The 26195-nt window shown below is 43.6% G+C and overlaps 1 protein-coding gene across 6 annotated transcripts in view; it reads right to left on the minus strand.

The window, feature by feature from the left end:
• The window catches only part of NUP93 (nucleoporin 93), a 77763-nt gene that overhangs the window by 13411 nt on the left and 38157 nt on the right, over positions 1 to 26195 (minus strand). For 4 of the 6 annotated variants that reach the window (XM_051771228.1, XM_051771227.1, XM_051771226.1 and 1 more), the window contains 8 exons: positions 16248 to 16310; positions 14422 to 14550; positions 8644 to 8745; positions 7904 to 7978; positions 5669 to 5758; positions 4212 to 4351; positions 2021 to 2153; positions 895 to 1052 (listed from right to left, as the gene is read on the minus strand). In XM_051771228.1, coding sequence (XP_051627188.1) covers positions 895 to 1052; positions 2021 to 2153; positions 4212 to 4351; positions 5669 to 5758; positions 7904 to 7978; positions 8644 to 8745; positions 14422 to 14550; positions 16248 to 16310 — 890 coding nt within the window. Of the gene's footprint in view, positions 1 to 894; positions 1053 to 2020; positions 2154 to 4211; positions 4352 to 5668; positions 5759 to 7903; positions 7979 to 8643; positions 8746 to 14421; positions 14551 to 16247; positions 16311 to 25026; positions 25050 to 26195 lie in introns of those variants that run through there. The other 2 variants (XM_051771231.1, XM_051771230.1) reach the window with 2 other exon arrangements.

The following is a 26195-nucleotide window of genomic DNA, read 5'->3' on the forward strand; positions in this document are numbered from 1 at the left end:
TCTTGTAGAGAATTTTACAGAATTGAACGAGTGAAGTGTTCTAGACAAAGACATTGCCTGTCAAATCTGTAGGCAGAGCACCTTTCCATAGCTGTAATAAAAACAAAATAAATCAATTATACTGTATCTCATTAAAGTGCTTATAATGAAAACAATGACAATACCTTCCCTAAAGTTTCTGGAACAATCTTGACATAATGAGCACTCCTAGATACTCTACAAAACAGGCTAATTTATAGAAGAATGACATGGCATACACTACTTGGTAAATGGCACTTGGTTCTTTTTTTTCTTTCAGTTTGTTTTGTTAGCTTGCAACTGTTTGCAACCACATCAGAAGCAGTTTGGCCAGTGGCCTCTGCCACATGATGAACAGCAAAAAGTGGAAAAGGAGAATAAGCACAGGAAAGAGGTGACTGTGAGTGCCTCTAAAGGCCTAACAAACACCGCCTGCTTCTCCTGCATGGCATTCCTATGAAAACAGGTGTAGTAAAAAGTGTTCCCCAAAGGAAATTCAGCTAAAATAAGCAACAGGGGAAATAAAAAGAGACGGGACTCGTGACAGCAGATTAAATCTGATCTATTGTATGTAGTACCCCGCTGTCCTCCTGTAAAAAGGCAAAGCTGCACCACACTGTATTATTTCTGAAATGTAAATTTTTGCATATTTTTCAAACAACTCTTTCTCTATTGAGATTTCTAGACTTCAAAGCCACAAATTAAAATATGCAAACTTCTTGTATGTAATTTAGGGAGGTAATATAAACAAACACCAGGCAGCCAACACCACCAGAAGAGACCTGAGCTTCTTGCATTCCCACCGAGCCACTGATTAATTCACTACTCCACAGCAATTCCCACCCCTCACAAAGATCTTTCCTGGTTCCCAATTACCTTCTGTCTTTACTGTGCATGTACTCCTGGAACCAGGTTTTAAACTCTCCCAGCTGGTGCTGTGCCCGTTTCACCACGTGCATGGCTGCAGTCAGATCCCCACAGCGCATGCAGTAGTAAATCAGTGCCCACACAGGATGCCCCTCCACCTCACCATCCTGAAAAGAAAGCAGGAAATACTCCATTTTTTAAATTATTCTTTGCCTCGTTCATTAATTCTGCCCTTATACCCCCACTCTAATTTTGGTAAAAAATTCTGTTTGTGCTACAGAAGCCAGAGGTTATAATGGTTAAGTCCTGTGAAAGCTCTGTACATCTTAGCAGTGAAGAGTGTGACTCTTCTTTGCTTGCCCAGATTTCAGTTCTGAGTGGGGTTCTGACAATCCCAGAACTTGCAAATGATATTCTCCCCACTCAGGAGGTGGATTTGTATTATACTTGATACATTAAAACAAGAACTTTAAAATTTAAAACATCTTTACTGAAACAAAGATACCAAGCTAATCATAGATCTCAGCAGGCAAGAAAAAGACAGCAAGACTTAGCTGTGTGCTCTCCAATGTTAGAATTTATCATTTCTTCATTTAACTTTTAATTTAATTTTTCAACCCAGCCTGCCTATCTGCTAATTTTGTAGATGCACAGCTATGCACTTTCTACTATATGCAGGTAAGCAGAGTTTTATTCAGATTCCTAAATAAAAGGCTTAGGCTACAACTCAGAGGAATTCATTACACATTTAGTTATCAAAAACTGGTGTCATCATCTTACAACAAGTACAAAAAAAGAGAAAAAGCAAAACAGGGAGATTAAGTTACTGCTTTTTTGAAACATCATAGTGTATTTTAATACTCCTCGGTTGATCTCTAAGATGACCACCCAAAGAGACCATGATTTCTAGAATTCAGAACTCAAACTACTGACCAGCTCTGAGTTCAGAGTGATTTTGGCTACTATCTTCCATTTTCCTAATGAAAAATTCCAGAGAAGGAATAAGAGCCTGCTACACCAAAAGCAGCTTGAACAACAGAAAAGCCACTGGAGGCTGCACTAGTTTCCCATCTGTACTGGAGCAATCAGACTGGTGTTATCATTTTAGCTCAGTGGCTGAGAGTGAGGGACAAACCTGGAGCCCAGGGACAGATGCTGGGAGTTTGATGTTCAGGAAGCTGCGGACCAGTTGGTAAGTCCCTGGGACTCCACCCAGCTGAGCCTGGTGCAAGTTTCCAAAGACTGTCACAAAGGTGTAATTTTTGTAACTGAAAAACAACACAAGCAAAACCAAACATGAACAGACTGAAATACAGCTGCTACAAAAACATTCAGTGCCTTGCAGATCTGACAGAATTAGCAATTTAAAGCAAATTACCTTGATGTTCCAACATTATCATCACAACAGAATGAGGCAAACATTGCTGTCACTTTAGGAAGATCCCTGCATTCAGCAGTCTCAAGAGACACCATGTTTGGAGGCTGTGGACTGCTCCAGGTTCAACTCTCTATTATGAAGTTCCTCTTATTAGGTTTTCATAGTACTAAATTAAGCTCAATTGTGTAATTGGCAAAAAGCCTTTCCATCCTAATGCTTTAACTCTCAACCCTATCACTAAAGAACAGTTAAACACCATAGATGTGTTTGTCTCTCTTCCCTGCCCCATGAAAAAATACCATCCTTTGGGCTATGGATTTGCCAGAAGGAAATCCTAGAGAAAAAGGGAATTCAGAGAAATACAACTGGTAAAAGCAGCGTTAAGAACATCTTTTAAAATAACCCATCAAAGCATTTGATCAAGGCAGATCAATTCAACAAATACTCATGTTTAGAAGCAGGAGTCTCAAAAATCTATACCCTAATGGAAGACCTATGTAAGCAGCAGCAATAAATGCCATGAAGTTCTTACTTTCTCTGCTGGACACAGTGAACTCATGCACCATCAGACTATAAAACTGAAAGACTATGCTAAACACAGGCAAATATCAGAGTATTTTGATAACTAGAATTATGGCTGAGTCAAGAGCATGCTCCTCAGGGCTCAAGATCACAGTTGTTCCAAAGCAACTAATGCAAGAGCAGCTGTGAGTGGCATTACATCTCATCTGTGTACAAGTGTACTGGTGAGGCATGGAAACAGTTCAGTATTAGACAATTCCCTCTAGGAAAGGAAAACTCCAAAGCTAGGCACAGGGTCGTGTGTCAAGCCTGAGAGGCACAATCTCCACAGCTGGAAGGGTTGAGGGTGAACTGTATATAACTCTTTCAGTTAGCAGTTAATGGCACTGTGAAAATTTAGCAAGCTGGATCTCTGGCAAATCAGGATAAGAGTCACTGGCTGATTGCACCCTGCTGAGACCAAAGAACTGGGAACAGGAGATCCTCCAGCTCTGTCAGCTCCTCTGTGCACAGGCGGGCACTCCACCATCAGCCCTGGGTGACAGGAGCACTGATGAGGTGTGACAAACAACTGTCAGGGCCAAGGAGAGCCTGTGCCAGGAGGTGAGAGCATCTCTTCCCAGAGTGCTGTATGAGAGCACAGCACTGTCCAAGCTCTGATGGCAGATCTGTGTCCCTAAGGAGTGTCCTACACTGCAGCCACTGCTGCATGGCCTGAACGAGCCTGCTGGCACCACATCCCAGCTACCAGAGACCCTGCACCATGCACACGTGCAGGGGATGGGTAATGCTGCCACCCAGGGACCTGGCTTTGGGCAGCCCCACGGCCTGCAATCCTCCAAGCACTTTCCCGGTCAAGGAAATGAGGCTCCCATGATACTTGCTGATAAATGCAGCAAACCACCTCCTACAGCCTCAAAATCACTGCTACACATCTTCACATTTTCCCAAAACTTTTCAGTGTAGAAATGGCATGATCAGAACCTGACTCATTGCACTGGGCTGACCCCAGTGCTGTCCTCACCAGCTGCTGACAGTCATCAGCAATCACAAAGTGAACATACAGAAAAGAATTGTTTTTTTTCAGAAGGGAAATGGATCCCTTTCCACGAGTGACAGATTTTCACATTTCACTGTGCAGATATGGAATATTTATAAAGAACATAGAAGAAAGAATAAAAAGTCTTTGCATCTTCTAAACAACCTCCCCATGGATTCAAGGCCTTTTTAACTAGATCACTCTTAAACTAAAACAGCTTTATGTTCAAGTGGTTGCTTTAAGCCCTGCACAATAAAAAAGACAGGCAGTAGACACTGCTGTGAGCAGCACAAGGTAGCTGACCTCTTAACATGCACATCACAAAGTCATTCTGGCTTGTTATTAGGGAACTTTATTAAACTGTGCCCCCCAGAGCATTCCCCTTACCTCTGCTCCAGGTAGTGCAGAGCGTGCCTCACAAATTCCATCCGCACCTCCATGTTGGTCCGGACCTTCAAGGCATCACTGGCAGGAACCAGGGTAACATCAGTCATTTGTTTCACCATGGCCCACATCTCGGAGATGTTCTGTAAAGAAGTCATTCCACACCTCAGCAATTAGTACAGAACAAACAATCAACACTGTTTTGAGCTACATGGAGTTCTGATGCTTAAGGAAAGCATAAAACCACAAGAGTAATGTAATCTGAGAGTTGTACTGCAGATACTGGATGCAGTCATGCAGAATTCAAATTTCACAGGCTTTTCTGCATAATTCTTGTCCAAGAAGATGGCTATAAACATTGTACTGGCAATTGTCACCTAGGATTGACAATTATTTCCAAAACTAGGCTGGGTACTTGGTGCTCGGCCTCTTGCCCATTTTCAGTTCACACTTTCCACTCAATAAATCCCACAGCACCATCAGCTTTCCTTGTAAGCAATGGCTCTGGCTGCCTTTGGAAAGCTGTATGATCAGCTGTGATAAGAATCATCAAAAGGACACTGATCACTTGGACAAAGGCTCAGTTATAAATAAAGGCTGAAAACCATCCAGGTCTGCTTATTCACAAGGACGAGATCATATCAGTGTCTGCAGGACTGGGGTGTCCCTGCTGAAACGGCAGAAGACTGAGAACTAACAGCTCTGTTCACTTGGGCAAGGGCAGCTCTTTGATCCTCCTGCTTCAAAGCAGCAAGAACACCGAAATTCACTGTGTTGTGCCTTGAAAACAAACAGAGTTGTTCAGAGCAAAGATGCACATCTGCAATTCAGATCGGACTGAGGCATTTTCTGAACAGCTTCTTGCTCTCCCCATTTGCACAGGTTTTCCATGGCTCGACCCTCCTGCAGGATTCTCCTCCAGGTATTTCTTGAAGGTGGCCAAGTTTGTGCATTTGTTTTGGGTTTGGGGTGGATCAAGGCAACACCATTACAGGAATAGAAAAAAAAAAAGTAGACAGATCATTGGTTTAAAGTCAATCCCAGGGGCTTTATGCTTTGCTATGGGAGCCTATTTCAGCTCTACCACAGCCTGATTGAAAACCCTTCACCTACAACTAAATACCTTCAAACGACATTGAGAGACCACATTTGGAAAACCAAACCAACAGAATCTATTTAACATTAAAAGCAATTTTTTCCTCCAACAGCTTATCACTTATGATGGGACACCAGGGTCGTTTCTTCCTCACTGTGTTAAGAAATTTTCACCATGACCAGCTTCGTCACAGGTGGGCCCTGCTGCACTGGAGAAAATTCCAGTATTGGCTCTGTGTTTTCTGTGGAGCCACGCAATTTTTTTTGGCAATATCAGTATTTTTCCCCTGATGTCAGCAGGCTGTTGTTAATCACAGCTGAAAACAGATTAAAGGCATTTCCTTATGTTAACTCACTGGCAGTACCTTATCATCCAGTCCTGCAGTAGCAGCACAAAGGTCCACCAGGTTAGGCTGCAGATGTCCATTCACAATCTTCTCATTATAAATATAAATCTAAAACATAATTAAAGTAAGCATGTTTAACAACACGTATTATGCCCCATCCCCTTCCCAGCCACAGCAGCAAAATCTGAACCAGGCTGTCCCTCTGCTTCTCTCCCATGTTAACTGCTTCTAACCCAGCAGTGGAGGAACCCTCCTCAGCCTCACTCGAGCTGCCACAGCACCCCAGAGCCCCAGGCCTGCCTGAGGGCAGGCAGCTGCCCAGCTGCTCAGGGGTTCTGCAGGCAAAGCACTTCGAGCTGGATGCCCTGTTAGACTAATTGCAGCTAATTGTTCAAGGACAAAGATTCAGAAGCGACCTGACAACTAGAAGGCTGTGATATTCCCCTGTAAGGGGCAGCCTCCTACCTGCTGACATAAAAGAAAGGGGATTTTGCTGGTTTGTGGCAGTATTCAGGGAAATCTGAGACAGGGAAATGAACAGAAACCTGGCCCTTCAAAACCTACCCTTAAACATATACACACACACACAGATCCCCCCGTTTTAACTCTTGATTTAATTTAGCTTCATCTATTCTTGTTTATTCTACTCTCAGCCTAAAGCCTGTCCACTATGTCTGAAAATTATCATTCTCAGTGCTAGAAAGGCAGTGCCATTGTACTTTAACTCCCTTTGTCATGCACTACTTCAACATGCCCAGTGTGCAAACAGGATGCAGAGCTCAGGACTGCAACCAGAATGCAGCATCAGTGCAATCACAGCCAGGGACGACACCGTGTTCCTGCGAAACGCTTCCAACTGTCCGTGAAGAACAATTAATCACCTCAGTGTAATTAAAACACGTTTCATGGCTGCTGATAAACCAAAGCAGCATGAACTGCCTGATCTCCAGGTCTCCTAACTCCCCCCTGAAAGCACAGGAGCCCCACAGAGGCTGCTGACACCCAGGTATTCTTGCACTCCAGCAGGCTGACACTGAGGAGAGCTCAGCCAGGCCAACTTCTCCAGAGGGCTTGCCAGGAGCATTCAGTGACTGCACCAAGTGTTCTGGTAGCAGAAGCCTGGCCACAAACACCTCGTTTCCAGGGCACACAACAGCAGCCTGTGCACAGCCTGTGACCTGCCAAGGGCCACCTGCCAGGGTGGCTCCACAGCCACCCCAGAGCCAGCCCTGCGAGACAGGCTGGGCTCCCCGTGTTCAAAAACCAGCAGAGAACGACACTGACAGCCTCAAAGTACAGGCATAGTTGTGCTGTAAGGAAGACCCTCACTGCAGGTATATCCCAGCAGATATGAACTAAATTAACCAACTATTTAACAGCCACCAAATCAAACGTACACTTTTATCAGCACAGTCGTGCCCCTTCTGTAGTTTGTTTCTTTCCAGTTACTATAACTGAATGCAGATGAAGAAAACAGATGCAGGAGCTGCTCTCTCTGCCTCAGCACAGACTGAGCCAACACACACAATAACAGTGATTGTGTGCAAATTAGGCAACGCTTTGTCTGTGCCGTTTCACATATTCCATTTTGAAAAAATCAAGTCCCTTTCTTTCATTTTGTTCCCAACAGTGCTGGTAAACAGATAATCTCAAACAACAAAAGTAATAAATTGGTTATGTAAAGAAAGGTTTATCAGTTTTCCATGAAAATTTTCCGAGGGAGTCTAATGCTACCAGGCATATTAATTCATAGCTGATGCACTAAAGCCTCTCATAAGCAATGCCATTAAAATAGGATACAATTTGACAAACATCAGGATTAAGACTTCAGCATGTTTTTTTCTACACACATACACATGAGAACAGTGATCTTCCACACGTGAGAATAAAGGGAGTATAAAACCTTCATTTGCATACAATTATACATTGACACAAATCCTAAAAAAATACCGCTTTTGAAAAGTTGAAAGAATTTCAGTTTACTTTATAAGCATAAATGCTTTCTACATTCATACATCATATACGGTGTTTAGGATCTCTTTTTGACAAAAGAAATCCTACGGCAAACAGGTGAGTACGTTCCTAAAACATCGCGCAACGTTTACGTATTTGCCAATTGCATTTTATCTCTGGGCAGATATTTTAATGTTTTACTTACCATGCCTTCTTACACACTCTGCTCACATCTTCATTTCCCCTGCCCCTCTCTCCGTAGAACACAATGTTTAACTGTGTTTTGCCATTTCCACTCACCTGACGAGCATATGCCATCTCCACGCTGTCCAAAGAGCTGCGACCCGGAGGACCCACCTCACCAACATAGCTGGGCTGTTCAATGAGAAGCAAACAGGAAGGCATAAAGTGCAGAATTACCACAATGCATTTTACCAATACATCTGCTCCCAAAGAACAAGAGCAAAACTGTGTTCCTGACAGAACTAGAGAAAAATGCAGTCTCACTGCAATACCCCGGTACCTTCCCAATATAGCTTAAACTTCCCAAAGTGACAGAAATCCTCCTTACTCATGCACAAGCCAACCATCAGCTCTCTAGAATTAGGACATCAGTGTCTCTTGGTAGCATCTTATAATTTTAACTCTTTGGTTTTGTTTCTGAAAAGGTTGCTTCTTGTCACGTCGATGTCTTGCTGTGAAGCATCTTGTCCAGATCTCCGTTACAGCAAGGGCACGGAATTCAATGGACCAGCTCAATGGATCCAGTCTAGCAGATCTGACACTCCAGTTTTGTCCCAGTACCATGACACAGACACAAAACAGGACTGTAGCATTCAATTATGTGCTGAAAGCTGCCCCACTGCTGGTCTGCTGCAGGAAGAAGTATGCTGGCAATATCCTGACCTGAAAAAATTGTCTTTTTACCCGCAGAGACTATGCCAGGGTTGAGATATTTTGAGTGTAGAGCAGGAAGAGGCAGCTGATGGAGTCACAGCATGGAAAATTCATACTCTTATAAAACTCAAAATACAACATGCCATAATAGCCCAATTCTGCATAAAGCTATTCTTGTATGTTTTCATTACAAAGCACTGGTATGTTCTCAGTACAGCCACCACTGAACATGGATGTTCACCACTCTGCAGGAAAGAATACTCCCAATTAACTATGCAATACTGTCTGATATTTCCTGCTTCCTAAAAAAAATGTAACTCTTCCATTTCAGCATCAGCATTGCAAGTCTTGGTTTGAAACATAAAGTGCAATCATTTTAAAGACAGATCCCTTTGAGGCAAGCAGTCCTTTAATATCAGCTGCTTCATAAGCCATGCTGGCCTGAAGATAAAAGCAAGACAAGCTCAGTACAGAAGCATAATATTTATTATGAAGCCAACTGACATAGTTGGGGCAAGGAAAGAAGGAACAGACAAGCTTTCAGAAGAGCAAGCAGGTTTTCAGGCTTGTTACTGTATAACTCTAGCTCATCAATATTCATCTAAACTGGAATCAGTAACTTTTTCCAAGAAAGAGCAGGTACACCTGCAGAATTTTAAAATTAAGCTTTTTACCAAAGTCAGTTACAACTTGCTGCACATCCTCATTAGCTGTTACATTGCACTTTAGCAAAACTGTCAAACAGCTTTACTTCTTCTCACATCAGTTACCCAGAATGTCAGTACTTTATTGTCCAGGCAGGATCAACTCCTGGTATTGCTTAAGGACATGCTCTAGTCTTCCTGGAAGAGGTCACTTAAATGTGTTCAACTTGCTACCTGTACAAATAACAGAAAGCCCAAATGCGAGGAAAAAAAATCATCATTTTCACTTCCAGCTTAATCAGCTGCAGAGTTCAGCTTTGCTGACACCTGTCAGGCTGCAGCATGGCAGGAGCAATGTTCCTGCCATGACCTGGCTCGTGTGGGTTTCAGGAAGAGATCCAGAAATGGGTAGCATTTCTCCAGACGGTGCCATCATTCAGCTTCTTGTTTCAAATGAGGATGAAATGCTGGCAGGGTCTTCAAAAGAATCTCACTTTTTTGGGAACTGTATCCCAACTTGAAAATTAAATAATACAAACATATGAACTTCCAGACATGTCACTGATCAGTTTTGCACTGAACACTCTCTCAGTCATTCCCAAAATAATTTCATTTTTATATCAGTTTAACCCAGATTACCTCCTACTGCTCCTTTACACTCATGAGCAAAGACACTAAAGGTGTTCTTACAAAAACAGTGGCTCCCCACTGTCCTAGTCCATGAGTTTAGATCAGGGAAGTTTTCACAATTTAAAATTTAGAAACAAAGTGACACAACTGCAATGCCAAGAAGGTGTTCTGAATTAGCTAGGAATTTATACATGAAGACAAGGACACCAACCTCTACCAAGAAATTGTAAGAGCTTTGTGCTATCTCTGATTACTGCTTTCTGTGCAGCATACAACAACTGATTACAGGGTAAAAACTACTCAGCTGTGTTTGTCCCTAATATAATGAATTATAAATGAATGAAGGTACCAAAGATAAACCTGAACAATCCTTTAAAATTGCTGGAATTAGTTTATTACTGCATTAATTTCTCATTAATAATGCTATTTAAATAATGTCCAACCTGATTACAAAATCAGGGAGGTGCATTTATACCATAGGCTGTATAAAAACACCTTACAAAAAACCCCAAAGAAATCCCACTTTTTCTTTTTGCAACTGAACTTACATCAAAAATATTCTTCACTGTCCCTCTTAACAGATACCGATATTCAGAAGCGTTTGCATTTTTCTTTCGGTGCCAAACGATCTGACACAAATTCCTTTAAACCCACCTAAAACCCGACAAACTCTTTGTTCTTTAGAACAAAGAAGCTGTTAAAGCAGGTTTCCTGGGAAACAGACGGGATGGCAGGAATAGCGCTCTGCCTTCCCCTCCGAGTGCCAGAGAAAATGCAGAGTTATTTAAAGTAACGCTAAATTATGGACACTGCCATTAATTACTGATGAGGTTTCATCTCCTGAAGCAAGTGAAGAATAGTACAGAGTGACTTAGTGTCACTTCCCAACCCGTGCCCAAGCACCGGGCACGTAAGGACTGGGGCTTTGTTTTATGAATCTGGTTCCTTTTCCTGCTTTGTGGCACCAAAGAGCACCCACGTGGCTGCCACTCCAGGGAGTGGGGGGTGACTGCCGGGTTAAAACCCACAGGTAAGCCTTGGAATTCAGAAGTGCATGCCTGAAACTTAGAAACAACTTCTCTGGGATTTGTGTTTTCCTTTCCTTTCCACAATTTCAATTTTACCCTAACTGTTATGCTTTGAGGATCACTTACTGACAATGTCCCACAGCTGAGAACTGCCACACTGAAATTAAATTCTTTAAATGCCCACTACTGACTTGGCACTTCAGAAAAAAAAAAAATAAATCATGAACTCCAGAATTTGTCCTGCTTTTCTTACGTTTTTCTTTCATATGGAAAAGTAAGCAAGCTTATTTCCTTTTTTTTTTTCCATCATGCATTCTGGCTTAATCTTTGAATTATTAAACTTTAACAAAGCACTTGCTCACTGAACTGTCTCACAGCTGTGCTAAAAGGAAAGTTCAAAAGGAAAATTGAAGCAGTGAGTCAGCACAGGGAAGGCCAGTTCCACTCTTCCTGCTAAACTGCAGAAATGGAGAGGTGTGCAGGCAGTATTTCTGCAGAAGGATGTGAGAAGCATCTCCTACACACTAAGGGGGGGATGTGGGGAAGGAAGAGAATATCCCTTGCTGGCAAGTCAGAACTTACCAAGTGTTCAAACAAGGAAAACATAAGAAAGATGTGCTGAAATCAGCAGCTGGGAGCACACGAGAAGAATCGTGCTTCAGGTCAGGTTTTCAAGTTTAACTGGAGCAGCAAAAGGAAAAACAGAAAAGTGGGGAATGCACAAAGGACTGTGGAAGCACAAGTGCACACACACATATACCTTTCTGCATCTCTAGTCTGATATTCCTTAAATGGCTTGTGCTGTTTTTCTCAAACACCTTTGCTTTTCCCTGCCCTGAATTTAGGTCTTTCCAAAACATTCTTCAGAACCTTAATATTTATTCTGACTATTATCCATTTCTGAAAACTGGAGCTATGCTGCACTGCCATCACATTTTTATCTTTTAAATTCACTTAGCCTAACGAGGCTGGTTTTCAAAGGAGTCCTCCTTCATTTGTACTCAGCCAAGCATTCAGCCTCACTTGCACACCAAACCTCCTGCATGCAAAGATGCATTATTCATCACCCTCATATGCATATGCACATTCCTCAGCAGAAGTCTGGGCAGACATTTTGTCAGCACTCCAAATGGCTTGGCCAGTAGATGCAGGGAATAACTAGGCAGGAGACTGAGCTGGAGAAGCCCCATCAAAATACACTGTGGTGGAGCAGAAAGCATCTTGCAGTCCTTGGGATTTAAGGGACATGAAGACATGGTACAGAGGGGCAGAAAAGAAAACAAGAGCACCAGTGTCTCTTTGTTACTGCACCAGTGTGGTGCTTGACAGCAGGAGTGGAAGAGCTTGGGGCAAGCGTGGAAGAAATTAAAACTTGAAATAAAAGGCCAAAAGAAATGCCTCGGCACCTAGTGGCACAAGACTCACAACAAACACCTTGAGAGCACAGGTGTTTGATACCTTGAAAACAAAACCTTAGGCTTTCCTCCCTTTCCCCCTTGCCAAGAAGCACCTTTTTACCAACTCTGGCTTTCCCGGATGGGAAGAAGGCCAGGCTGGAGGACAAGGGGGAGAAAGCCCTAATGGCAAGTCCTGTGCTGGGTCCTTTGAATTGTGAGCTTTGCCCCTTAATTGGTCTGATTTCCATGAATAATGTGTTGGTATTTCACTCTGCCCAAATTAGCTTGCCCAAAGCTTGAGAATTGGCTCGCAGGCAGACCGGCCCCCTGCTGCCTTTGGATCTGTGCCTTTTCAGTTGATTCTCCATCTCCAGAGGATATCAATTAAACCTCTACTATATTCTACAGGCTGTGTCTGTTTGTGTCACACACACACAAAAAACTTATTTGACTGGAACAAGGCTTTAGAAGAACAACCTGCTGTGGGGAGGTTAGATAACAGGCTTTTAACACAGTAGATGCACTTCAAAACCTCTCAGACCTTTGACTCCTTGAGGCTAAGACTAGAATATATCAAGGATTTTAAATGCTCTTGAAATGATATACTGATACTATGAGTGCTTTGAAAGGGAGAGTGGAGTATTACTGAGTGATGGTGTACATTGAGTCTTTAAACTCAGCCATGAAAAACATTAGGAGGTGGGTTTTTTCCCCTCCTCCCTTCCACCAATTTGATGCTTGGCATCTGGAGTGCCATGGACTAGAGGCAGCATCCCCTTGACACTGAAACACCAGAAAAGGTGCTTCACCTGTTCAGAGTGGGTTATAAGCAAAGATGTTGGAAGCTATCAGTGCAGCTGCCAAGTTTTCAGACTCACAGCCCAAAATAACACGGTCTGTTCCTGTTTTAAATTAATTCAGTCTGCATTATTTAGCATTGCTAATATTGGAAAGCTGGACAACCTTTGAGAAGTCACAGTAAAGTATGAGTAAAATACTTTCTGGGGAAGACAGCCTCTATAAAAAGATGTATGCTAACTGGGATTAACCTATATTTAAAAGAACAGTAATCAGAAAGGGACATTCCATTAACAACTAATTATTTCCAAATCCCTATACAGGTCATACCCCATTAGCACCAAGGGCTTTTTTTATTTTAATACACTTGCAGGTCTGTAAGTCATTGCAATGAACAAGAATTCATCTTCATGGGTGCAGAACATAGCTATAAAAAAATGGGTCTGTTTTCTGGCCTGAAAGCACAGCAACTTGCATTCCCCCCTTTCTTTATCACCTCTGCTGTCAAGGTGAGCATTTCCATGGAGCTCTGTGCAGGGGCTGTGATGTAACTTTGTGCTCCAGGGATTGCAGCTGCTGCCTGATGCTTCCAGATCAGAGAGGGGAAGTTCCCACAGCTCTGCACATAACTCTGCTTTACTCCATCCATTGAACTGGAGCATTTTCCTTACAAGAACAAACTGTAAAGTTTGTTAAAGAAGTTGTTACAGAAGATAAGGAATGTTTTAAGATGCTAGTCAATACCTCCTCATGTAAAACATGGGGTTAGTCTTGCCCAAAGGATTTGGTAACTACTGGATTAAACTTGAACTAATGAACACTAGAGGTCTTAGCAGCACAAAATTCTAATCCACTCTGCATGAGACAGTAAGATAATAAGGAAAGCTTTTTTTTTCGATTATTAGTTTGGTTTTGCCAAAAAAACCTGTGAGACTTCATCAGCCTCCTAAGAAAATCCAGAAATCCTGGCTAGCACACAGTGATAAGGGAAAGAGAGCACTCTAAGACCTATGTGTAAGCACAACTGCACCTGAGAAACTGCTCTCACTAGCAGTGCAAAGGTTTCCTGAGGGTGAAGCTCCCTGATGTGTTTTCTGTCCCCTGGGTATAACTGACCTAATATGTGCCTGTGTGACAATTTCCAGCTTGCAAATATGTTGCTTAAAACACAGCTTCAGCAATAGGAGCTCCGTTGCCTGCACCCATCAGTCAGTAGAGACACTCACAAACGTTTGATATTTTGCTAGACAGTGCATTCTGCTAGTCACTGTCATTCTGGAATCAAACTAGAGATTTGATAGTTCTCATTTTCACCCAGCTGTAGCTGCAGAATAAAACCCAGAGGTGGTTTCAGCAGTGCTGGAGTGCCAGCTGTGTACGATGCCATGCACGGCTGTGCACAGTGTTTAGAAGGACACAGTTACCTCATTTTCCTGGGTGAAATCGAGAGCATCTTCCCCTGATGCAAGCAGAGAATGAAGAATCCTTTGTTTCACCTGTTCCCATTCAACCAGCATTGATTCTCGGTGATACTCCTCAGCCATAGCAAAAGTCTGTTGGTGAAGAAGAACAAGAGCTAAGGAACACACAGAAACACCCTCTAGCCTAGTTCAGCTATTAATAGACAAGCCCAAAAATGAAACAGAAAATAGCAGCTACATAAATCAATTAGGTCAGCCCTCAGGAGCTAATGATGTGCTGCATATTATTTTAACAGGCTTCGTGTTCAGGTACAGGGGGATTTGGAAAGTAGGTGTGTGTGGAATTAAGACAACTCTCACACACCTCCAGCTGGTAAAAGAGGGAAACTGTGTCTCTTCCATGGTACTGCAGTACACAAATCTGAGCAGGCTGGAAATCAATAGGCTTGCTCCTTTAACTGAACAGCACACACAATATATCCAGGTCATCACTGATCCATGTGGCTTGTTGAGATTTAACTTCTCTTATGACAACCAGCTTTTCACCTCCCCAGAGGCTACAAAGGTCTGACTCACTGTGTTCTTAACAGAGATGTGTGTTTATTGCCCATAATTCATTTTCAGGTCTTTACCAGTGTGTTTTTCTTTTAAATGGGAAACAGGAGAAAATAAAAGTTAAAAGTATTACGGGAAAATTAACCAGTGCCAAAGAACCAGAAAGTCTCTCTCAATAGGAATGTAACTCAGGAAAGCCCATAGGAAATATCATATCCCAAGAAAAAAACCATCCTTTTACCTTGAAAATGGCTGATGTACTATATTGTCTTCAGATTCAATTGGGAACACATGGAAGGAAACAGCTCAATAACCCTTATTTTGGCAATGGCATTAGGACAGAGAAGATGCTTCACTACCTTTCCTGTTATTGTTGGGGTGAGACTAACAGCCTTGGGATTCTGGGACAGGAAATAAGAATGTCTCCACTAATTCTAAGTAGAAAATAAGCTATATTGTGTCTCTCACTTCTTTCTCTTTCACATAGCTCTGTGCAGCAAACGTCTTGGTTGGCTGACCAAGTTTTTAATCTCTTTGCAGTCCACTGTTAGGACATTGTCAATTAATGGGCAGTGTGTTCCCTAGAATAAATGAACTGATGAGAGGCAGTGACATTTGGCAAACATTTAATTCAGGTGCATGTATGCAACTAGAGCATAGGATTTGTGTTTCTTTGTTTTGTTATATAAATTCACTTCATACTTTTGTGGTAGGATACATGTCTCATCCTTACCTTCACTATAATAATTTTAACAGAGTTTTAAATATGCTTCCATAATTACAATATAATTATGTAATCAAAATAATTTAATAATGCTTAAGTACTATTTATTATCATTTGAAAGAAACACAGGCTCAGTTCTAAACCTGATGCCCTAAGTGTACATGGAGGGAAACAATAAGCATTAGGAAGCATGGAATGACATTTCCAAGAAGCAGTTTTAAGACAAACAACAGGAAGTGTTTTTCCACACTGCATAATTCAATTGTGAAAATCATTGTCCCAGAACATGACAGACACCAAAAGCATAAACAGATTCAGAAACAGGATCAGATGAATTTCACATCAGAAAACAAGTTGCAGCTCAGATCATCTTCAAAACAACTACTTGTTTGGAGGTGAAAAGACAGGAGATGAACAGGGGAAGGCTAACTCCGACTTTTTCTTACACACTAAGTACTGGTTCCTTTCAAGGGAAGAAAACTGGACTCCACAAATGTCTCCCTTTTTTGTTTTTGTTTTAAGGAAAAAATGGTGCTTTATTCCCACTTACCCTCCTCCTGGACTCTTCAATGGCTGAGAGCAATGCATTATCTTTTTCATTTTTCAGGAATCCCTGCAGAAAAGGAGAAACAGAGCTTCAGACAACAAATCAGCCTTGCACTCACATCAGATACATATTGCAGTACTCAGTTCTTTCATCCCTGAGATGTGCTCAGAGCTCTCTCCCCAGTCCACTCTCGAGAAGTTTAAAGGTCACTTTACTTCACCAGAGGTACAGTAAGATGCCCACACAGAGCAACGTGAAAATGAAAATGCATTAATCCCCTCTTTTAATATGCATTAAATCCTAGTGACATGTCCTGCTTCTATTCTCTTTTATCTCTGTGTCCCAGCATCTGCTTCCTCTTGCTCTCCATTTGAGGGAGCTGGGATGAAAGCTGGTAGGAGTGATAAGCCAAGATAAGATTGTTGGACTTGAGTATGCTGAAAAAAATAAAAGAGGCTTTGACTTGGCAGCTTCAGGCAGAAGTGGAGCTCTTGGAGGACTGATGGGAACTGTGAAAAAGAGCCTTAAAAATAGTTGAGGAAGGATGGAAATAACTAAACAGTTGGAAAGTATACAGAAAAAGTTTACCACATAGCCTCTCTCCATGCATACAGCTGGAGTAAGTAAAAAAGAATTGTCTTTGTAATTTTCAGCATATCAGTAAATCTCAAAGAGGTAGTGTGTTGTGAACAGACTGATTTAGATGAGCTGTTAGCTCCTTATCTCCAAGGTTACCTTCATGACCTATACTAGGAAATATAAAATAGTTTTAACTTTAAACAAATAGCCAGGTAAACTGCAGTAACATAGAGAGGCAACACTCAGGATACATTTATCACACCTTAACTTGAATATCTTTATTTTGCATTTTCACTGTTACATCACCAATTATACAAACCAAGTTGATTTGTACTCCCACACTTCAACTTAATCAGTATTCAGATCATAAAAAAGAAAAAGCCTTTGTCTCCCTCTGAAGTAATCAACTATAAATTATCAACTCCATTAAATGCTGATATCTTAAAAGCCTGTACACTCATTACACAGCTCTAAAACCAAAAGCTGCTAACAAACCTAGAGTGGGAACTCAATGGACCACACTTTCATAAAGAGAATACACAATTGCAGCAGTGACCAACTGAATTTGTCAGGAATCAGGGGGTTTTTGTGCCTTCCATTCTCCCCATCTTCCTGCAAAGAATCCCTGTGCTGTCACAGGGAGATTTGGGCCACTGAAAAATATACCTATGGTAGGTCTTAGAAACAGGCTGCAGCACAAATACATACAACCACAGGTATCACAGACCACTGATCTGGGAGTGAGGAGCATTTGAAATCCCCCCAAACTGAAGAAGTCTGGCAGGAAACTGCCCCCTCAGTGTTCTGCCTGCCCTCCTGCTGCCCAGCACCAGCACAGGGAACAGAGGGCATTGCTTCCTTTCCTTCTGAAATATGCAGAACGAGCATTTGACAGACATACATGGGACAGGTGTGACCCCCTTCAGCCAGAAATAGGAATGTGACCCCTTTCTGTACATCAGGGGGAGAACAAGCTGCCACGCCCCGAGACAGCCGTGCCAGCGCTTCCCCAGGCACAGCCCCTGGGTCACACACGGAGGGAGAGGTCACTCCCACCCAGCCTGCTCTACCTTTCACCAGCCACCATGCCCTGCTTTACTTTTAGGCAATGCCCACAGAGAAATCACAGTCACACTCTGAAAAGGGGAAGCTAAATCCAGATCCTTGCACACGTCTGGGGACCAGCTATTCCAGCAGCTGTCACTGAGACAAGGGTTGCTGCAGTCACATAACTGGGCCAAGCCCCAACCTTGGCTCTGTGCAGGAGAGGTGGGGAGGGATGGGGACAGGCTTTGTAAGGCTTGTCCATGTCTGCATGGGTGGAAGGACTTTGGGAGGGCAACAAGTTTGTTGGGTTTTTTTTGGGTTTTTGTTTTTTTTCCCTTCATTTCCCCACCTCCAACCTGCAGTGAGGAAAAGTTATCTGGAATTATGGAATTATAACAAGCAGTGCTTCTAGACCTTCAAAGCACACACCAACATAGGAGCAGAAGAGACAGCTTCGTTTCTGATGGTAGGGACATGATGCTGCAGAGGACAGCATGCTAGCTGTATGCTAAAAACATTGTTAATTGTACAGGCAAAACCAGCCCCATCTCCAACACCCAGACCTGTGGCTTTCTGGATGCAATGGGCAGTGGGAGCTTGCAGAGATCCTGGATGCCTGGCTCCCTGCTCATTCTGTGAGCACTGGGCTCCTGAAAGCCCCAAGAGATGAGTCCTACCTTTATTGCCCTTGGTTTCCCCTCTGTCCTTGGAGGGATGTGTGCCCTGAGCTGAGCAGGTGCCTGCCCAGAAATGTACACAGCAATGATAACAATCAACAGAGTAATTTAAGACGTGCTTGAACTTCCCTTGATGTCAGTAAATCCAGGCTGAGTATTTTAATGAAACCACCCAGCTCCCAGAGAGTTCACTGGGTCCATTTAAGGGATTACATTACACTGAATGCCAATTAGAGGATGATAATTGTCTTTTTCAATCTCAAAAACTACTCTTTTAGCAAAAGAAAATCCTCACACATTCCAAATAATATCTGTAATGCCTCACTGAGGAGAGGCACATTTTAAAAAGGTTGCCCTGTGTCTTGTGCTAAACATTATGACTGTAGCATGACAATTGCTGCTTCAGTTAATTACAGGCTAATTGTTAAACCTCAGAAGAGGGTGTTTCAGTAACTCCTGTTACTGCTCATGAGACTGCTTCTGCTTAGTTAGGCCAAACAAGAGCTCCTGGGGGTGTCACTCCAGGCTTCGGTGGCCAGAATTTCACTCGTCAAGAAAGTGAGGGGGGTCTGGCTGCTGGATTCCCCGGGTTTATTGTATTGCCACCTAGTGGTGCTCTACACTGTGGTCACTGGACATGGAGATTTCATGGACATGCATAAATGCACACAAGTGTACCTCTGCTGTATGAAAAAGCAGAGCTCTGGAACACGGATGGGCAGAAAGACAGAAGAGATGTGCTTTACCTTAGAGAGTTTTGGTCCTCAAAAACCCCAGGCCACAACTTTAAGGGTTCACATATCTCTTAAGAAGTCTGGGCTGGGAGTGGTGCAGGTTGTGCTCACCAGTTACATCTGCCCTAAAAGCTTTCCACAGTGCCAGAGGCGAGGTCTGACTTTGCCACGAACGCTCGCAGGCTGTACCAAGGGTAGGGCGGCGCAGCTCAGCACGCACGGGGAGCACACGGGCCAGCTGGCAGGAGCTGCCCTCTCAGGGGAGATGCTCCTGCCTGCACAGAGAGTAATGAGGCACATTGGGCATCCAGCGAGGAGAGAACAGAGATTATTGTCACAAGACAAAAGGCTATTTTGCGGCGGCAGATGACAAAGACAGGAACAGACACCACGAGCATCGCTGAAACCTCAGAGGCGAAAACCCCACCTTGCAGCTCCCCGTGCACAAGCTCTGCCCTCACAGGGTTCCCAACATAGCCTGGATTTTGCTTGAAAATTAAAATGAAGGTTTACTCACAAAGCTCACAGAGCCCTCATATCACATCACTGTGCCCTCCTTTACTGAGTGGCTTTTGATTTTCCTCTGTTACTGTGGGACTCCCACGCATCCTTCCTGTGTTTAGTTCAGAAGGGAAGCAGCACAAGTCTTCTCCATCACCAATTCTCTGCAAAACTCGCTGCTGAATGTTTCCCACACACCATTTGTACAATATCCGATGCGATGCTGTTTGCAAAACAGGGACACAGGCATAGAAATGCACTCACTCTCCCACCTTCAGGTTCCCGTTTTCAGTTAGTCCTGCCTACTCTTACATGTCTACTGACTCACAGCATCCTTCCCAAGCACGTTGCAGATCCTCTTGGATCTCTTACACCTTGAATTCCAGGCTGATCTTCTCACATGCTCCCATTTCTGCTGAAATCCAGCCCCACTCTGCCTTGCTCAAGGATGGTTTGCAGAAGAGGCCCCACCAGTAGAAGGGCAGATGTCTGCATACCCCCCTGGAGCCTGTGCCACCTCCCTGTTCTCATCTCCCTCCTTGCTGCACTCTTATTTCTCCTCTCAGACAACCACTGACACAGATTGATCTAACAGGAACCGACACCTGCCTTGCTCCAGCCTGAATTCCAGCAAGAAAAGTGTTCCAGTAATTCATTATCTGTATGAAAGGGCACCCACATAAAAAGGGTCCCTTTATGACAGGAGACTGAAAGTCTCCTCCATTTACCGCAGTAAATGAGGTTAGTAAACTCTCCTGGCTGAGAGAAGTCTCTTAATTACTTTCATCAGCCAGGCCATACTTTTAATACTTGATCTTGGTATTCAAGCTGTCAAGAGAAGGCGAATGTTGCCAAATAGTATACTGAGGCCTTGGACGTTGACAGCAATGGTTACTTTTTCACTGGCAGAGAAAGAAAGAAGAAAATGAAATGAGCAATCTGGGGCCATTTCAAGTCAATTGCTCTTCAATTAAAATATTTCCAAGTGCTGGATTTCCTGGAGATCCAGTGAATCCAGCAGGGATGGTAAACAAAAATCACCCTTCAGCGAAGGTTTGGGCACAGTAGCTCCAAGTGAAGCACCTGAATTTATTTTCTCTGTTAGTAATTTTAAGAAAAAAATTGTTAAATATAATTCTACTGCAAATGCAGACATGTCCTGAGGTGGTGCACCCTGGCACAGCCCTCCTGGAACCAGAAAATGAAGCAAAGTTACCTGGAACCCACTGCCACAATAATAGACCTTACTAGGTATTATTGCTTTTTTAATACAAATTATTGTTTGTGCTGACACAAGCATCAGTGCTTGCTGGCTGGCTTTAAATAGATTGGCCAAAGGGCCCATAAGCCATGGGGTGGCCAACTGTTGCATTCCTAAGGACGGGGACATGCCAGGGTGGCACGGGTAGTGTTTTTCTCCATTCACTCTTCCTTTGCATACATGACACCGGTGCCTCTTGGAAGCTTCCACAGGTCTCCTCAGGATTTGTTTTGCAGAAAGCATCAGTTTTTGCTAAAGCCACGCAGATAAGCAGCTTCCCTACAGACCTTGGCCAGTGCAGTGCTGTGTCCTCCAAAGCATCAAGGCAGCTGCCCAAAGATCAGCTACCAAGCACAACCAGCCAAGGACATTTGTGAAATTGGCTTTCTCCTTGGAGAACTTCATACGGCAAAACTGCTACGGGGCCAAAGCAGACTGAGGGCCCGAGTGCAGAAATCCCCAGAGAAGAAGAGACCCCAAGGAAAGGTTCAGTCAGGTTCAGTCAGCATCACTTCACAGTTGCCTGAGAGACAAGGGTTGAATGGCTGTACATAGACACAGAGGTGAGCTGGAAGGAACGGTCTGACGAGGCTCATCCCGTAGCTGTGTACATTGTTCAGTTTAAGGATTTAGCAATACAAAATTTCCCCAGCCTAAGACAGCTGCACTTGTCAAACTACAATGTGCATTTCTCAGCTTCCTTACCATCACGTTTAGAGTGGGAAATCCCGAAGCATTTTTAATTCACTGTTGACTGAACAGGAGAAGAAGCAGGGAAAAAAGCAGAAGGGTTTGCAGTTTGCTAAGACCCAAGAGCCAGTTGTTGTATCAGAGACTTTCAAAGCGACAGCCATGTTGGAGCTGAAGAAGTAAAAACATGTAGGTGAACAAAAAATCCTGCTAATACAGCCAAACACTGGGCTTGGGGCAGATATGCTGCCCTGCTACCTCCCTTGAATCACATTCCCCCAAGCACCATGACTGTGCTCCACGCTTGTAGCCAACACTCGTGTTCAATTGGTTTGAGAGCCAAGTTAGGAGAGTTCTTCCCCACCCTGCAAGCAGATAGCACTTGATTGGCAGCAAGTCATTAAAATATACAAAGCACGACCTCCTCTCTGCTCCATTTCATGACTAGCAACAATTTTAAAGGTTACTTCAGGGGTTTTTTAAGCGGCTTTCCGCTCCAGCAAAATCAAATTTTGCAGAGCTGCAATGCTGTCTCCTTTCCTGCTGGAGAACCAGTAACCTGGACCTGGCCCCAGCAGCAGCAGGCATCGATGCATTCCGTGGTGCAGCCTGGTGGGCAGCACACGTGGTGCAGAACAGAAAGGGGCACCTCTGTTTGCCCACGAGCCTCTTCCACGGGCTCCGTGCGCTGCGGAAGATGCACAGCAGCACCCTTTGCCAGAGACAAGTCCTGGGGTGGGAACGGGGCTTCCCTGCCCCACCATCAGCATGCTGTTGATGTAGTGCCCAGGTTTGAACACAGCCTTTAATCCGTGTTGCAGAGTGAGCTTTAGGCAAATATTTACAAAGTGGTCTCTGCCACAGGCTAGCGCCGGCAATTCAAAAATCTAGTACATTTTTTCGTATTATTTTACTGTTTTAGACTGTTTGATCTGTGAGACTCATGCAGTTTTCACAGTAATCTTCAGACCGTATCCAGGAACATTGGATTTTACTGTGTTGGATAAATATCATTATTCCTTCTAGCCGTGACAGGAGAAACTCAAACTGCCGAAAGAAGCACTCCTCGGGAAATCACAGCTCAGCTCTAACAGAAGCAGGGGCAGATGGTGCACGCTCTTTGACTCTTGCTGGGCCTGTTTGGATCTGGCAAGTGAACACTGGAAATGCGTTCCTTAGACATACAGGCTCGGAGGGAAGAAATACAAATACCTCTCGGCTCCCTCGTCAGCCAGGACAGCATCCATCAAGTGCAGAAGGCTAATCCCAAACCATCAGTTAATACCAAACCATCCCCAGCACTGAGAGGCACCACCACCTCCCACACCCAACCGCAGTCCTCCCAGACACATCTGCAGCACGAGGCCATCCAGGAGAGCGCAAGGTGTCTGCAGTGAACAGAAGGAGCACTTACCACGAAACATACCCGGAGCACAGCTTTGTCACACTGGAAAGGTCTAGAAAAATACCACTGCTCGGATTTCCTGTTGGAGTATTGTGCCTCAGCAGCCCCAAAAATGGAACTCTCTCCTATGTGGCACTGCTTGTTGTGCATATAAATGGAGATCATCGCTGTGGGCACGAAACACAACTCCGCTCAGCTTTAGTTTCTTCTAATTCAACATAGGATGCTCAGCAAGTTCAGGTTGTCATGCACTATGAGATTTCAATATTTCACTTAAAATTGTACTTACAAGTAGCTTAACTCCTAACATAACATGGAAATTCACTGCAGTGTTCCTATGTATTTTAAGATTTTACAAAATATGTCAGATTGGCAAGATCTAAAAAATCTGAGTGGAATGATTAAAACGAGTGAAGTAGGACGCTGTTCTAAAAAACACCACGGCATATCAACCATCACAATATGTATAATTTATATATTGCTTACACAGTGTACCTAATTATTAAAATATTAGTAATTATCCATACTATTTGTTGTGTCTTTCCCCTCCATCAGAGTGAAATGAAAATAACTTCAATTACACAGATCAGTCTCTCATTCTCAGGCTCTACAAATCGTTGCCGTGTCATGTCGGGCTGCACAGTGCATGGGAATGCTGTTAGAAGAGGGTTTAGTAGGCTTTTTTCAGAGGCACAAACACTTTAATGGCATAAAATTAAGATAATACCTTTTTTAATCTAAAATTTTACAGCAAAGTTGCTCAGAATGAGATTCTCTTTCACATACAACTATCAGCCTCCACTGCACAGATCATTTTTGACAGCAATTGTTAATTCAACACAAAAGTAGTGTAAGCAACAGCGCTGCCTTCTCTAGTGATCCTCTTTCTCCCCAGGCATGTTCTCATTTTCTTTCTCTCTACAATACAACTGGGAGTGGTTCAACAAGAATCCCAGGTCCTACCAAGCTAAAAAGCACCATGGAGATATGTGCAAAATACAAAGTCTTGAATAACCCTAACCTGCTTAGAGGTCATGCAAAGAATAGAAGGAAGAACAATGAAAAAATATATCTGAACCAGAAAAAGAAGGGGGACAGACTCTTGCCTGCCAACTATGGCAGTAGGAAACGTTCCTCAAGAGCTACCAAAAGGAGCTCATCCAGCGGGCTGACACTGGTACATCCCACCTGAAAGCGTCTCAGACAGAGTCTGGGTTTGTCTCAATGAAGTGTCACAAAGACAACTGAACCCAATGCTACCTCATTTGGAATACACCTTCTCAAGGGAGGGAAGCTCTCCACACACATTGGGCCAGCAGGACCCACAGGAAGCCCATCTCCTTTGGCACCAGCATTTCACCATCAGCACAGAGCGAATGGACCACACAGTCTGAAATCTGAGCTCATTCATCACATTTCCAAATACATGGCTACCTGTTTGCCTCAACATTTTTTAAATGCAGGGGGATGCCCTTAGCGTGGAGCTTTGCTCAGCGCTCTGACGAGCGGCTACAGTCTCTGAGCTACACACATCCTCTCAACAGCATCGTGATTAAAAAATACAACCCTACAGAAATCACAAACACATTGAGAGATCCACAATCAGAGCAAAACTCAGGGCTTTGCCTCTTTTTTTTAATTTATTTAAAACAAATGAAATTATGAGGTAATTCCAACGGGTTTGAGATCCACGATGCAACCCTACATTAAAAATATTTATGGCATGTAAACAAAGATAATTTCTGATCATCTACTGAAAGAAGCTCTTATATCCGCCTCTCTGGTATCGTGCTTTTTAAGGAAATACTGTGAAAAAAACCTACAGAGTTAAATGACTCAGTATCTTTATCTTCATTGTACAGTCATAACCGAGGCTGTAATGTAATACCTCTTGCTGAAAACATCCTCGCATCAGGCAGGCCGCCCTCAAATCAAGCCATCCAAACTAATTTCACTGATGACGCCATTTTCTTGCTCCTTTCGCTGCCATTTTAGCACCGTGGTTCCTCCACAGCTCCTCGAGAAGTGGCTGCGCGCTCTCCCCTTCTGAGAGGAAACCACGCTCAAAAACCCCAGTGACAAACAAAACCTGCACGTTGCATTTGTGCCTGTGTCACGTCCTCGCCTGGCAGGGCAGGGCTGGGGCACAGTTGCCATTGCAGACCACACCTCAGTCCCACTGCAGCCAGAGCCGGCCAGGAGTCTCCCGAGATGGTGTGAGCTGAGAGACCAGCCCCTGGAAATCCACCAGCACCACACGAAAAACTGATAAAACTGAGGAAAGACGAGTGTCCAGCCCTGTTACAGGAGGATAGTCTTCCCCCTGAACCCCACAGAAAACACTAGCTAATAAGGGAGTAGTTTGAAAAGAAAAGCAAAAGGCATAAAGGAGGCACTGACAAGCTTGCAGTGTCTGCTGCTGGACTAATTGTACATTAGCATCGACATATAGGCAGTCACAATAACCCAAACAACCTGGCAGCAGAAAATTCATTTCTCAGGATCGTATTCGAAAGCCAAACTGCCACCTCTATCAGTCCACGAAGTATTTCCCATCCCGAAATGACACATTTCTGATGGATCACCAGCAAGAGGGGCAAATTATTAAACAAACCTGAGACTCTTTAACACCCAGCCCCTCCTCTAACCCACTTCTGAGAATTTTAGTGCAGTCCTTCGGTCTCCCCCACCCCTGGTTAAGTGCTTTATCCCTCTGCCTGTCTGACTGGGAGCACGTAACCTTGCTGCTTGTGGGAAACAGGGATGCTCTAAGGATTGTTTGGGAACCAAAACATGAGTGATAGTTGCACTCCTCTTCCTTCACAATTTCAGATGCGCAGAAACAGTTAAATGCCTTTGAGTTATTCTGAAACTGTATGTAAAAAAACAGTAACGAAAAAAATTGGTTTTCTTTACCTCCTCTGGATGCAGGCAGCGAGCCTGGCAGCGCTGAGCCTGACACTCTCCCTGTTCTCAGGCTGACTCAAGCAGAAGGATTTCGGCTGCCGTGCCCCCATCCCAGAGCTGAAAGCCTGTGTACTGCCTTCCTGAAAATTC

This window comes from Manacus candei, unplaced genomic scaffold, assembly GCF_025592945.1.
Source record: "Manacus candei isolate 608988 ecotype Guabito, Panama unplaced genomic scaffold, ASM2559294v1 h1tg000131l, whole genome shotgun sequence".
Classification (NCBI taxonomy): Eukaryota; Metazoa; Chordata; class Aves; order Passeriformes; family Pipridae; genus Manacus; species Manacus candei.